Source organism: Scomber scombrus, chromosome 8 (assembly GCF_963691925.1).
Source record: "Scomber scombrus chromosome 8, fScoSco1.1, whole genome shotgun sequence".
NCBI lineage: Eukaryota > Metazoa > Chordata > Actinopteri > Scombriformes > Scombridae > Scomber > Scomber scombrus.
This window is the reverse complement of record NC_084977.1, coordinates 22,545,327-22,556,381: the sequence shown is the minus strand read 5'-3', so window position 1 is coordinate 22,556,381 and position 11,055 is coordinate 22,545,327. Positions and strand designations below refer to the sequence as shown.

The window sequence follows — 11,055 nt, the reverse complement described above, 5'->3', positions numbered from 1 at the left end:
TGACAACACTACATGACAAAATACGAAATCATTTTCGACATGAAAGTGCTAAATTTTTTAATGGTTTAACTCGTTTTTATTGTGTGGATTTGAACCTAAATATGGGAGAATGTAAGCTATATCAAACAGTGGTAGTCTAATGATTACAGAAAATTCCCTTTTTTATGGCAAACGCTCGTTAATTTCAACGTCATCAAAACAGTGCAGGTGTAAATAATGCATTAAAGACTAATTTTGAGGGGAATTGTATAACCATGCACATCCTCTGGAATATATTGTCCACTGATTATATTGAATGAATCCTCCAAAAATAGCAACAAAGTTAAAAATAATTTTATTCTTGGGTTCATATTTCGTTTCCTGTGAGGTGTGACGTATGTATCTGCATCTATCTCACCTGGAGAATCATGCTGACAAACTTCATATAAATTCAATGTAACATTGAATGCATTTCTCATTCTGCACACATTTGGCTTCATATGACAAAATCTAATGAATAAAGAAATTCTGATGATGAAAAATTCACCACTACTTAATAATGCCAAGTTTAAGTAGCCTAAATATTAATGTTGTTTATGTTTTGAAGATGTTCTTGTACTTGACCTCTAATGAGATAATATTTCCTCAATTAAACTAAAATACAATTAATATAATGTTCATTTTTCTAATGCATTGGTTTATTATTCACTTGATAGGCTGAACAAAAAGACAACCAGCCACTGAATAATAATAACACTAGTAACAAAATGTAAAACACTTTTAAATGCATGGTGCCTCCACCTGGATTGTATATTTACTGTTAACATGACAAAGGGAGGTCATCCAGAAGACGGGGTGACCCAAAGCTACTCACACTGGCCACTTGGAGGACAAAACACTGAGGTATAGATGGACTGATTTCAATTGACAACAAGTGAATAGAATAATGTCTGCTTGTGTGAGCACTGGGGCTGAGAGCGAAGGGTGACAATTAATTAAACCTCTGTACTGCTTGCATAAATGATCATGTGGCATACTGCTAACAGTCATTTTGCTACGCTCCTTCCGCCTGGTTTGACATCACAATGTATCTCATCAATAATGCAACGGCACTGAGATCCATTTCACTGTGTACCACAACGTGTACAGAGCGCACAGCGTTTCCCGAGAATGATACCCAGGACAGGCTCTGCAGCATGGTTCAATGGTGAAACCACAGATATAGAGCACCAACCCGGGATGCCTTCCTGCCTGCCTGCCTGCCTGCCTGCCTGCCTGCCTGCCTGCCTGCCTTCTTCCCTGCCTGGCTCCTCTCTGCTGTAGGGCATGGTGGTTAGATTACCACACATCCAGGGTTCATCTGGCGTTATCATTTCTGGGTCACCTCAAGTGACACTCAGCTCTCAGTCACTCCCAAAGCATGGCCAGAAAAGCAACTGAGGAAGAGAGGCAGGGAGGAGGAGAGGAAGGAGGAGGAGGCGGGAGGCTCTCCCAGGATCCACTGTGGTGTAGGGAACCACAGGCTAAACACTGACAGAATGAAGGAGAGGAGTGGGAAGGAAAGGGAAAGGGGGGTTTGAGGAGGAGGAACAGAGGGAGGAGTGAAGCACTGTAAAGCTGTATCCCAGTCACATGTATCCCAGTCACATGAACCTGGTGGGTGGGTGAGAGGATGGTGAGACATCCTGGAAATATTTACAAACACACAGTGGACATGGCTTCATAATTATTGGGGGGGAAAGGAAATATCAAAATACACAAGCAGTGATGAAATACAGCCAGAGTGCTGTTTTTATTGCTGATACCCAGAATTAAAATGTCTAACAGTGATTTAGAAAAATAATGATAGACAAGAATAAGCCTATAAATAGATTTTTGAGGCGTCTCAATCCCCATGTATCCTGTTTTTCATTTCCACCCTTATTTTCTCTCTCCAGGTCTTTCTCCCTCACTTTTTCCCTCCTCCTCCAGCTCCCCGCTTCTTCCACTTTCTCTTTTCTGTCTCTTCCAACCACACTACCCCCCCTAGCCCCCCTCCTCCTCCCTTCACCCCCCCCCCACCCCCCCATCCCCTACTTCCCTCCACCCCTCCTTCGATCTCCTCCCTGCTCTGCTCTGCTGGAGCTCAAATCACAACCCCGGTCCCTGGCAGATGGAGGATAGGAGAAAGAAGCTCTTAACTAGCCAGCCTGAGCCTCTACTCTCTGCACACCAACTGCTGCCTGCCTCCCCTCCCTGCCTCCAGAACAGCTCCAATAGCTCACCGCCACCTCCACACACATCCCCCTGCATCTCCTCTGGGGACAGAGTATCCTCCTGGGGAATGGCGCACATATTAGTCCATATCTGGCCACACTAGAAAGGACATGGAAACATAATAGATGGATGTTCTTTATCGCTATATAACCTTCGGGGCAAAGCAGCTTTTCTATGTAGACACACTGGTTTAGTTGATGCTTGCATATTGTGTTGTCAAACTACTTCTTTGTACTTCAACCATTCATTTAGGAAAGTGAGTCAGAAGGAGACGTAGTGTGACATATTTTAGAGGTTACAATGTAAAAGCAATAAAAAAAAGAGCCATTACATCACTTGTCTTTTGTAGACAAGAAATCACAGATGTGACTGCACCAATAAGTAAACAGGCCAAAGTGCTTCTCCGGCACTTAGGTGCCTGTGACTGCCCCTGACTCTCCTTTTATCAGGGCTCATCTGGCCGCCACGACTTGGCCTGGCATGAGCCTGACCACCAGTTGCGGTCTGAGGGAGAAACTGCTCCTCTGTGCTATTTGCAGCCCTGTCTGTCCAAAGGAATCTGGTGCGCTGACTGTCACTCAGTGGCCATGTGTGTTTCTTATCACTAATTCTACCACAGGGATCTAGTTGTCCATATGACCACTGCGGAGGCTGCTGCCCCGAGGCAAGCTGACATTTTCTGTGTAGAACGACCAGACATTGATGTAGGGGCTGCTCAAATGCTGCTTGAATATCAAGACACATGTGCACGTGTCAACACATGCACGCACACACACAATCATACCAAGCAGTGCCTGGCCAATCGCTGGGACTGATGTTCCTTTCAGCCATCATACGGCTGACACTCAAGTTTTTTTCCCCCCGCCAACCCTGTGTCAGTTTCTGGCTGGTCTGGCCAACAGTGATGGAGACACTGTAACTGACTGTGGTTGGGGCCATTGGCCGCAGGGCTGCTGTGCCTGTTTGAGATAGAGGAGGGGGGGTGGGTTGAGGGAGGAGGGGGCTGCTTGGCCTGTCAACTGGTTGTGACTAGAGCCTGTCTGGTCACAGTTCCAAACTGGACAGCTCCCTTTTTCTCTGCGGCTAGTGCCATCGTCCTGTAGAAAGGCACACGATATGTAGCTGCCACTCCGCTCCAGCACAGCATATGCTTCAGCTGAAGGTCAGAGATGTTCAGTCCAAAATGCCTGAAATAAACACCTCACATGTCTAGTTGGCTAAAGTAACTTGGGAGCCCATCTTCACAACGGGATACCACTGGCTGTGCATATGTGTGTATGAGTGCACATGTGCATGTGTGTATTTTCCCCTATATATTGAGAAATAACAAATAATAAAATAAATTAGACTGGACTGGGCTTTATTTTTTTGGGATGGTGGGGGTTGTATAACAGCCAAAATTGATGAGGTGAATTCAATCATGATTAAGGCAAGTTACAATAATGCTATAAACTTGGCAAATACATTAAATTAGCTGTAATTAAATAAAAGCTAAGCATGTTTTTTTTTTTTAAACAACAACTTCAGAGCAGCAAGTAAGAAAGAAATGGGTGGATCACATTCTTTTTGGTTCAATGCTGCAACATAACATTGTGGAAATAATCAGCATTTAGGGGGGGTGATTAAAAAAATGCAGTAAGACAAAGCTCAACGTTTCTGTACTTAAATGTGATGATTGACCAGTCTGGTTGTAGAGGGAGGAGTAGATTTGTAATGTTTTCTGCAAATACATTTCCCCATTAATCTGTAGAAGGGATTGTTGTGCTGTTTGTGTCTCAGTCACCAACTGCTAAGCTAGAACATGATGAAAAAAACAAAACATTTCAAACTGTGCCATCACTGGATTGGGTAGACGAGGAGGGATGAGGCAGACATGAAAGTTGGCCTATTTCATGGTCAGGCTGCGGGACCGCCGAGGCCCTGAATGGCAACGCATCTACTTTAATGTGACAGACAAGTCCCTAGGCAAAAACCCGCAGAGCCGCGGCAGGCAAGCGGGCCCAGGTACTTGATGAGTGTGACACCTTCACCGTCCCGCTGTAGAAATGTTGCTGCCGCACGCTCCGCTGCCTCAGTTTAGAATAACACCAAATAACTTCGCCTCTCATCCCGCCTGACGACGCGTCCCCGAGAACCTGTCCTCCCCAGCACTGTTGGGATCATGAATCTCCTTGTAGCCGCTCACAGGGCTTTGCTCCGATCACTAAGCACTTGCCTTTGGGACCCACCTGCCGTGGAAAATTGTGGCCACGCCAGTAGGCGGCTGCGACAGAATTCCGCGGCAGACACATCCTCTCATCCCGACGCTGTTTGCCCAATCAGGCGGAGACAGGCGAGTGTGTGTGGCAGGTTCAGAGCCAGCGCCTGAAGGCATCGCGCTGCCTACCCACATGCACTCACAAATCAAGTGGCGCATCTTTCCTCAACATCTCTTGCACGCACAGGTAGTGCAGTATGAGCGCTTGACCTTAGGTTGTACTATACTGTGGGCTACAAAGTGTGCTGTTCAGTGCAACCTTTATTCTATATTGGCCTATTAGGAGCCACAGGGTGTTGTGATGGAGTAAGTCTGCTTATGCATGTGTGCTTCTATGCATGCTCTTGAACATGAGCTGATCTATTGCAGTGCTGGGATAAGAGGGCCCAGGAGTTCATTAGGCTGCAGCTCAGGAGAGCAGCCGCAGGGTGCTGTGCTGTAGCCAAGTGTTGCCAGGAGGCTGAGCTGCGAGTCCGGTGGGGAGGGCTGCTGTTGATGTCCATGGCATGTTTGTTAACAGCCTGATTCCATCAAGTGGTGTAAAAGCAGCACAAGTGTGAGGGCTGACCCTTGGCCCCTGCTTATTTTTAACAACACAGTAGCCTATTTCAGTCAAAGGTAGACAGTTCAGTCGAGCAGTTGTGGGGTGTAAATGATGCTAATATTCATACAGTCATACATTTGGGAGAAAAAAAATAACAAGAGATGCAAAGCAAAAGAGCACAAGACTCCATCTGAATATATCTGCAGTTACTTTTGCTTATATGCCCTTTGTCTTGAGGGCGAAGATCTAAAATGCACTTTCAGTCTTCATCTCTATACTCCCACAACCCTTGTAAATGCATCAGAAGAGCAGAAAACCACAAAATATTAAATACTCATAAAGAGAGACGAAAAATGAAGCTCAAGGCATTTCATTGGACATTCAATAAAAATATCAGAAAAATATAACAAAACAAAATGTGATAAAAGACTATTTTACATGAATTTCTAGTGAACAAATCCTTTCCCCTCCTTCCCCGTCTTATGAGAATGAAAATGTTTTTCCAAAGAATTGTAATTCAGAGGAGATAGGTATTGCACAAACACTACCCATATTTCATCATTTAGTACACTGATAAAAAATGACTCTCAAAGTAGTCCAAATAACGACAAGCAGAAGACAGCAACATGTGGTGGGCTCCATTCTAAACAGTATCTTGCATATTACCTTTTGCTTGTTAGGCCTACACATAAAATAGAGAATTAAACTGTTTCTTCATCGCAGGGTCCTTCACGTTGACTTGGCCATATGGACACTGAGGGAGAGAAATGAAATAATTAAATAGTGTTGAACGGCTTCATGTGGAGTAGACGTTGAGTCTCACAGAGAGCAAGACATGAACATGTGCAAAGGACAACACAGAACAAGAGAGGATGGGATGAGACAGGACAGAAGAGAAAACAAAGCTGCTTGTGATGAAACACAATGGGGACCAAACAGACCAGAACAAGACTCATTGGGACAGAAGAGAACAGCAGTGTTGAGATCAGGGCTCTGTTTAAGTATTTTGAGGCCAAGGTGATCATGAAAAACTTCTTATTCCGGCCTTTTTACAAGACATAAGAACTAAAAGTGCTTCCTATCAACTTGTAGATTTAAGGTTGCATCCAAAAAAACTGGAAACACCTGCATGAGTAACTATGACTTATCTGTTTCATTTAAAATCTTTCTTTACTTCATGAATTTTGTTTAGCTAATATCATAACAAGTAATGCTCTCAGTGAATAAAAGCAGTGTTTGGTTCCACACAGGCTCAACTTCAGACAAATAATTAACAAAATCATATTTTAGCCTTTCATAGGTTACACAAGTAATATCTGAAAAAATGAAATTCACAAGAGGCGAAAAAAGTTTCTTCTCAACATACAGGAGGGTTAATGACAGAATGACAACACCTGCATTCATACCGCTCCCATTTAGTTATTTCTTTATCTAAGCTCAAGGGTAATATCTGCCTCCAGCAGCACATTCACATGCAAAATTGAATGATTCTAAGCATTTTGGTGCATCTTTTGTTCTTGTATTTTTGTTGTGTTGCACTTGAATTAATTAATCTTTTTCAGTATCTTGCACAGCTGATGTTAAAATGCTCTTAACAGCCATGCACACCCACTTGTTCTTAATGAGCATTTGTTGAAACACAGTTAATGTCCCAATGAAATTATTACTGGAGAACAGGGCCCAGAGCAGAAAAGAAAAGAACAGGGTGGGGCAGGACAGAGTAGGACTACACAAAACTAACAGCAGAAAGGAGAGAAGAAGTGGAGTAGAGGAACACACAACATGGTAAAACAGAAAAAACAAAGAGCTCACATGTCTGCATGCGCTGCCACAGCATTTCCCTCTCTGAAGGTGGGCATACTCTGTGAACACCTTGTACCCACTGGAAGGGTCGACATACATCTGCTTCTTCGCCTGAACATAATGAAGATATTATTATTTAATTAGTACAACATACAAACGCGTATGCTGGTGTGTGACCCCCGCATACATAACCATATACATATACATTACACACAAAGGCGCGATACTGAATATGAACATATACATAGAAACAGATTGCTTTGGGTCAAGGAGAAGTAGGAATGGATGACCTCCCATGTAAAGAAACAGATGTAAGACAGTCTATGTCTTATGATATTACTAATTAATTAGTGCTGTCCTTTTGTGTGAAATTCAGTAGGTGATAATCTGCAATGATTAACTGACTGGCGGCTCTATAATACGTTTGCTTTTATTCACTTCAGCTTTCCCGGATGCTAAAAAAATATTCTAGACACAATCCTCCTCTTTTTGTAACCAACCATTCACAGACACGGAACCACCTTCTGTAAGAGGAAAACACTGAACTCCTCTGCCATCCCTTAGGAAGTTAGAAAATGTCATCTCTCAGTCTGTTTCAAACTGAGAGCCCACTAGTTGGTGAGCTTTGACAGGCCACAAAGGGAAAAAGGCCCCAGGCCTTTTGGTGACACGGCCTGTCATTTCACATGGCATTGCAGTGCCACATAGTGAAGTTGGCATAGCTGGGTCCCCTCTGTATTGTGCTTTTCCCACCCAGGCCCTACCACTCTCCTCAGGTCGCGGCCAACTTGCCTCAACTTCATCCACACTCAGAAGCACAATATTTACAACAGATAAGCCTAAAGGCATGCAGATGACACCTATTCACTATTGTTGCCACCACACAGCTCACTGGCTCTGCTTGATGGGAGAGCCACTACGATTTGGTGAATATGATGGATCTGACAAAGAAAATTATCATCATTACATATAATCATATGACATATAGGTAAGTATGCTTGTGGTAAAAATATTACAAAAGTGTTAAAAAACTATAATCTTCTTATAATATCAAGTCGATTGGATGATTACACAATTATACTGTAAATGCAGGTTACATGTGGCAGGATTTTGCACCATATATGCTCAATCAACAATTTATTTGTACTGAAAATAATACATTTGTACTATATCTTGTAATTCATACAGGCTTTTGCCGGCTAAATGTGTGTTTTTGTCTGTACTGTACTGTTGTTGTTGTTGTTGTTGTTGTCTGTGTTTCTTGTTATTGGGACGCAACCTTGGGTTTCATGAAAGGCGCTATACAAAATAAAGTTATTATTATTATATTATATTTAGGAAGTAAGAATGAAAAGACTGAATTAATGAGTCAAAAGTAAACCTTTATAGTCACTTTTAGTAATAAAAATTACAGTACATTTGAATTTTGCCATTTAACCATGTAGAAAACTTGGGTCCATTGCAAATGGGCTCTAGAGATGCACCACAGCTGGCAATTATCATATTATCATACTATAGCAGATATAAGCTTAAATTAAGTCTTATTGTGCAGTGTTATTTGCATTGCTGATATTTGGTTTATTATGGAATTGACATATGTGTTTGTTGTTTCATGTCGCCTACTAGAAACTGTAAATAAGGTGGTGTTAGTTTAAATAATTTAATTATGTCATACTGATTTGAAATGCTTCACCTGTTGTGCACTGGGACATTTACACAACATGCATATCAGGGAGCACAGGGAAAATATGCTGGAGAAAAAACTGAATTTTGGGACAAGCTCCAGAAAAAAATCTTACAACAGATGTCACATGTTTTGAATTTAGAAACAGATTCAAACTGTGTAGATTAAAATAACTGCAATATATTTTCACCATAGCACTTTTTTCATAGAAGAAATTCTATGATATTTCAAGCAAAGTGAGGAATACGAGAATTTCTCTGTAACCTATTAACTAATGACAGAATGCATACTTATTATTATTTTATTCTCTTGATTTTAGTTTAGGAAATAACATTCATTTTTCTCAAGTAACGGTTTTGTAGTATTTGTATTATGCTTGAGTATTTCATTTTGTGTTTCTTCATACTGCCCTACATTTCAGAAAGAAATATTGCACTTTTCTACTAATATTATGACAACTATAGTTACTTTGCAGATGCAGACTTTACATACAAAACATATAATTATCTTGTAAAACATGGCATACCTTAACAGTATTCAAAGGTATGAATTAGCACCAAACTGACATTGCAATGCTGCTTACATGTAAATATAGTAATAATACTTCAATAAGATCATAGAATAACTCTCATAATAAATGCTTTTAATACTTTTAAAGCACTTTGTTGATAATATTGTACTCTCACTAATGTAAAAATGTAATGCTGCAATACCACAATGCTTCTTACATTGTGGTTTTGCTACTTTTCCTAAAATAAAGGATATTATTTATTCCATTTATGCAGTTCAGTTCAAATCACAAGCAGCAAAAAAAAAACACGTGGGAACATCCAGCTATAAGTGATGATGCCTAATCGTGGTAATCAGACAGATCAACATCCATTTGAAGTCTTGCAAGTGATACATCTTACCTCACAAGCCTCTCTATGGCTCCTGTGAATAGCCATTTCTTCCTCTGTAAACTTTCTGGCAGCAGGGTCGTTTTCAGCCACCCTGCTGTTTGTCACCGCGTCATTGAGGGGTGCTTCACTCCTGTCCTTTTTCATCTGTAACACACTGTTGCCTCTCACTCGCTTATTCGAGCTCTCCTCTGATAAGTCCGGTATTGACATTGTTATGAGTCGTTTTTTAAAGTGGACATGAAGAAGAATCAGTCTGCTGACCAGTGCTTTACGCTGGTAATGTTGGTGAAGCATGCTGCATGTAAGAGCTTTAAAACTTGCTACATGAGAAAACTTTTACATTGTTTCTCGTCTTGCAAATGTACGCAAGAAAAGGTGCAAGACTCTGGATAAATAGACAATTTCTTCACTAAACACTGTGACGACAGATTACATTCGCATGTGGGTTACTATCAAATATTATCAATGTTGCATGTCTACTTTCTGCCTCCTCCTCTCCTGCACAGAAATCTCTTTTACTTCCTCCTCTGCGTCGTCACAGCGGTGACATGTGACCATCACGTAACAAGGATCCACTGCTCCATACAGCGCCTCTGCTGTTTCAAAGCAGCTACTAAAAATATGAGCTTAACTAGATACACATTACTGAGAAAAAAAACCCCAATCAAATATGCAGTATATAAACACAGATTTTAAAAATGTTATCACACCACTAAAGTAAATAAAGTGTTCAGCAAAAAGCAGGCAAGGCAAGATTCTTCTTAAATGAAATATTGCACAAGTGTGATACCAATTAAAGGGTTAGTTTACCCAAATGTTTTTGAGACGTCCATGTCTGAGGTTTCTGAAAAATCCAAATTTAATTTAATTTGTGGTGCTCAAAGCACTGAAAAATTACACTTAAAAATATATTTAAAGAGAACAGAGTCCCTACTAATACACAGAGCTCAATAGGAACTGTTTTAATTAGAAATACTCTCTACTGAAGAAATTGTTAACATGAAAACTTCTGTCAGTGTTCTGTGACATTTTGTGAGCCATACTATTTATAAGTGCGTATATAGATAGTAAATCATGCGGACAGACCTTCACCATCCCTATAAATGCCTAGCTTGGCTCTCCTTGGCCAGAATGGATTCGAGCAAAGACACCTTCCCCTGTTATATTAAAGTAATATGGCGACTTAGACTAAGCACTGCAAGGTTGATGAGTGGACATTAATGAGTCCTTTCAAGGTTATCCACCGCTGTAAGCTACCTCTGATGATGTGTCTACTCCAGAATTCTGGTTAATGAAACCTGACAAGTGTCTTTTGACTGACATTGTGGGGTCAATTTACCCTCAGACAAGTTACACATCACTGGAAAAAAATTTATGTATGCATGCTCAGTATGGGGAACATTGCGAAAAAGTGCTAGATGTATAGCTTTTAAAAAACAGGTTGTTCTCTATGAAAATCTTATTCTGAAAAAACAACTTAATAAATGTGAGATAATAGAGATGTGTTACAAATTTAAAATGCAATAGACTGTAAAGCAAGATATTGTTGTTGGGGCTGCATTTGGGCCAGACAGCATTTCCACTGCATGTAAAAAAAAAAAACACAGGGAATCCTTGTTGTATATTTTCT

General features: G+C 41.0%; 1 protein-coding gene across 1 annotated transcript; it reads right to left on the bottom strand.

Moving 5' to 3' along the window:
* Positions 1–3,190: 3,190 nt before the first annotated feature.
* Positions 3,191–9,913, bottom strand: c8h1orf53 (chromosome 8 C1orf53 homolog). The gene is made up of 3 exons (XM_062423879.1): positions 9,435–9,913; positions 6,849–6,950; positions 3,191–5,790 (listed from the first exon to the last, which is right to left on the bottom strand). The coding sequence occupies exons 1-3, from the start codon at positions 9,717–9,719 to the stop codon at positions 5,719–5,721; spliced, it is 459 nt and encodes a 152-aa protein (XP_062279863.1). The 5' UTR covers positions 9,720–9,913; the 3' UTR covers positions 3,191–5,718.
* Between the last annotated feature and the right edge of the window lie 1,142 nt (positions 9,914–11,055).

Bases quoted from the DNA above. Each gene is read 5' to 3' on its own strand.
- c8h1orf53 (XM_062423879.1), bottom strand. From the start codon at position 9,719: ATGCTTCACCAACATTACCAGCGTAAAGCACTGGTCAGCAGACTGATT. The intron at 6,951-9,434 runs GTAAGATGTATC...CATTATGTTCAG, and splicing joins GCCATAGAGAGGCTTGTGAG to GCGAAGAAGCAGATGTATGT. The intron at 5,791-6,848 runs GTGAGCTCTTTG...TCTCTCCCTCAG, and splicing joins GTGGCAGCGCATGCAGACAT to TGTCCATATGGCCAAGTCAA.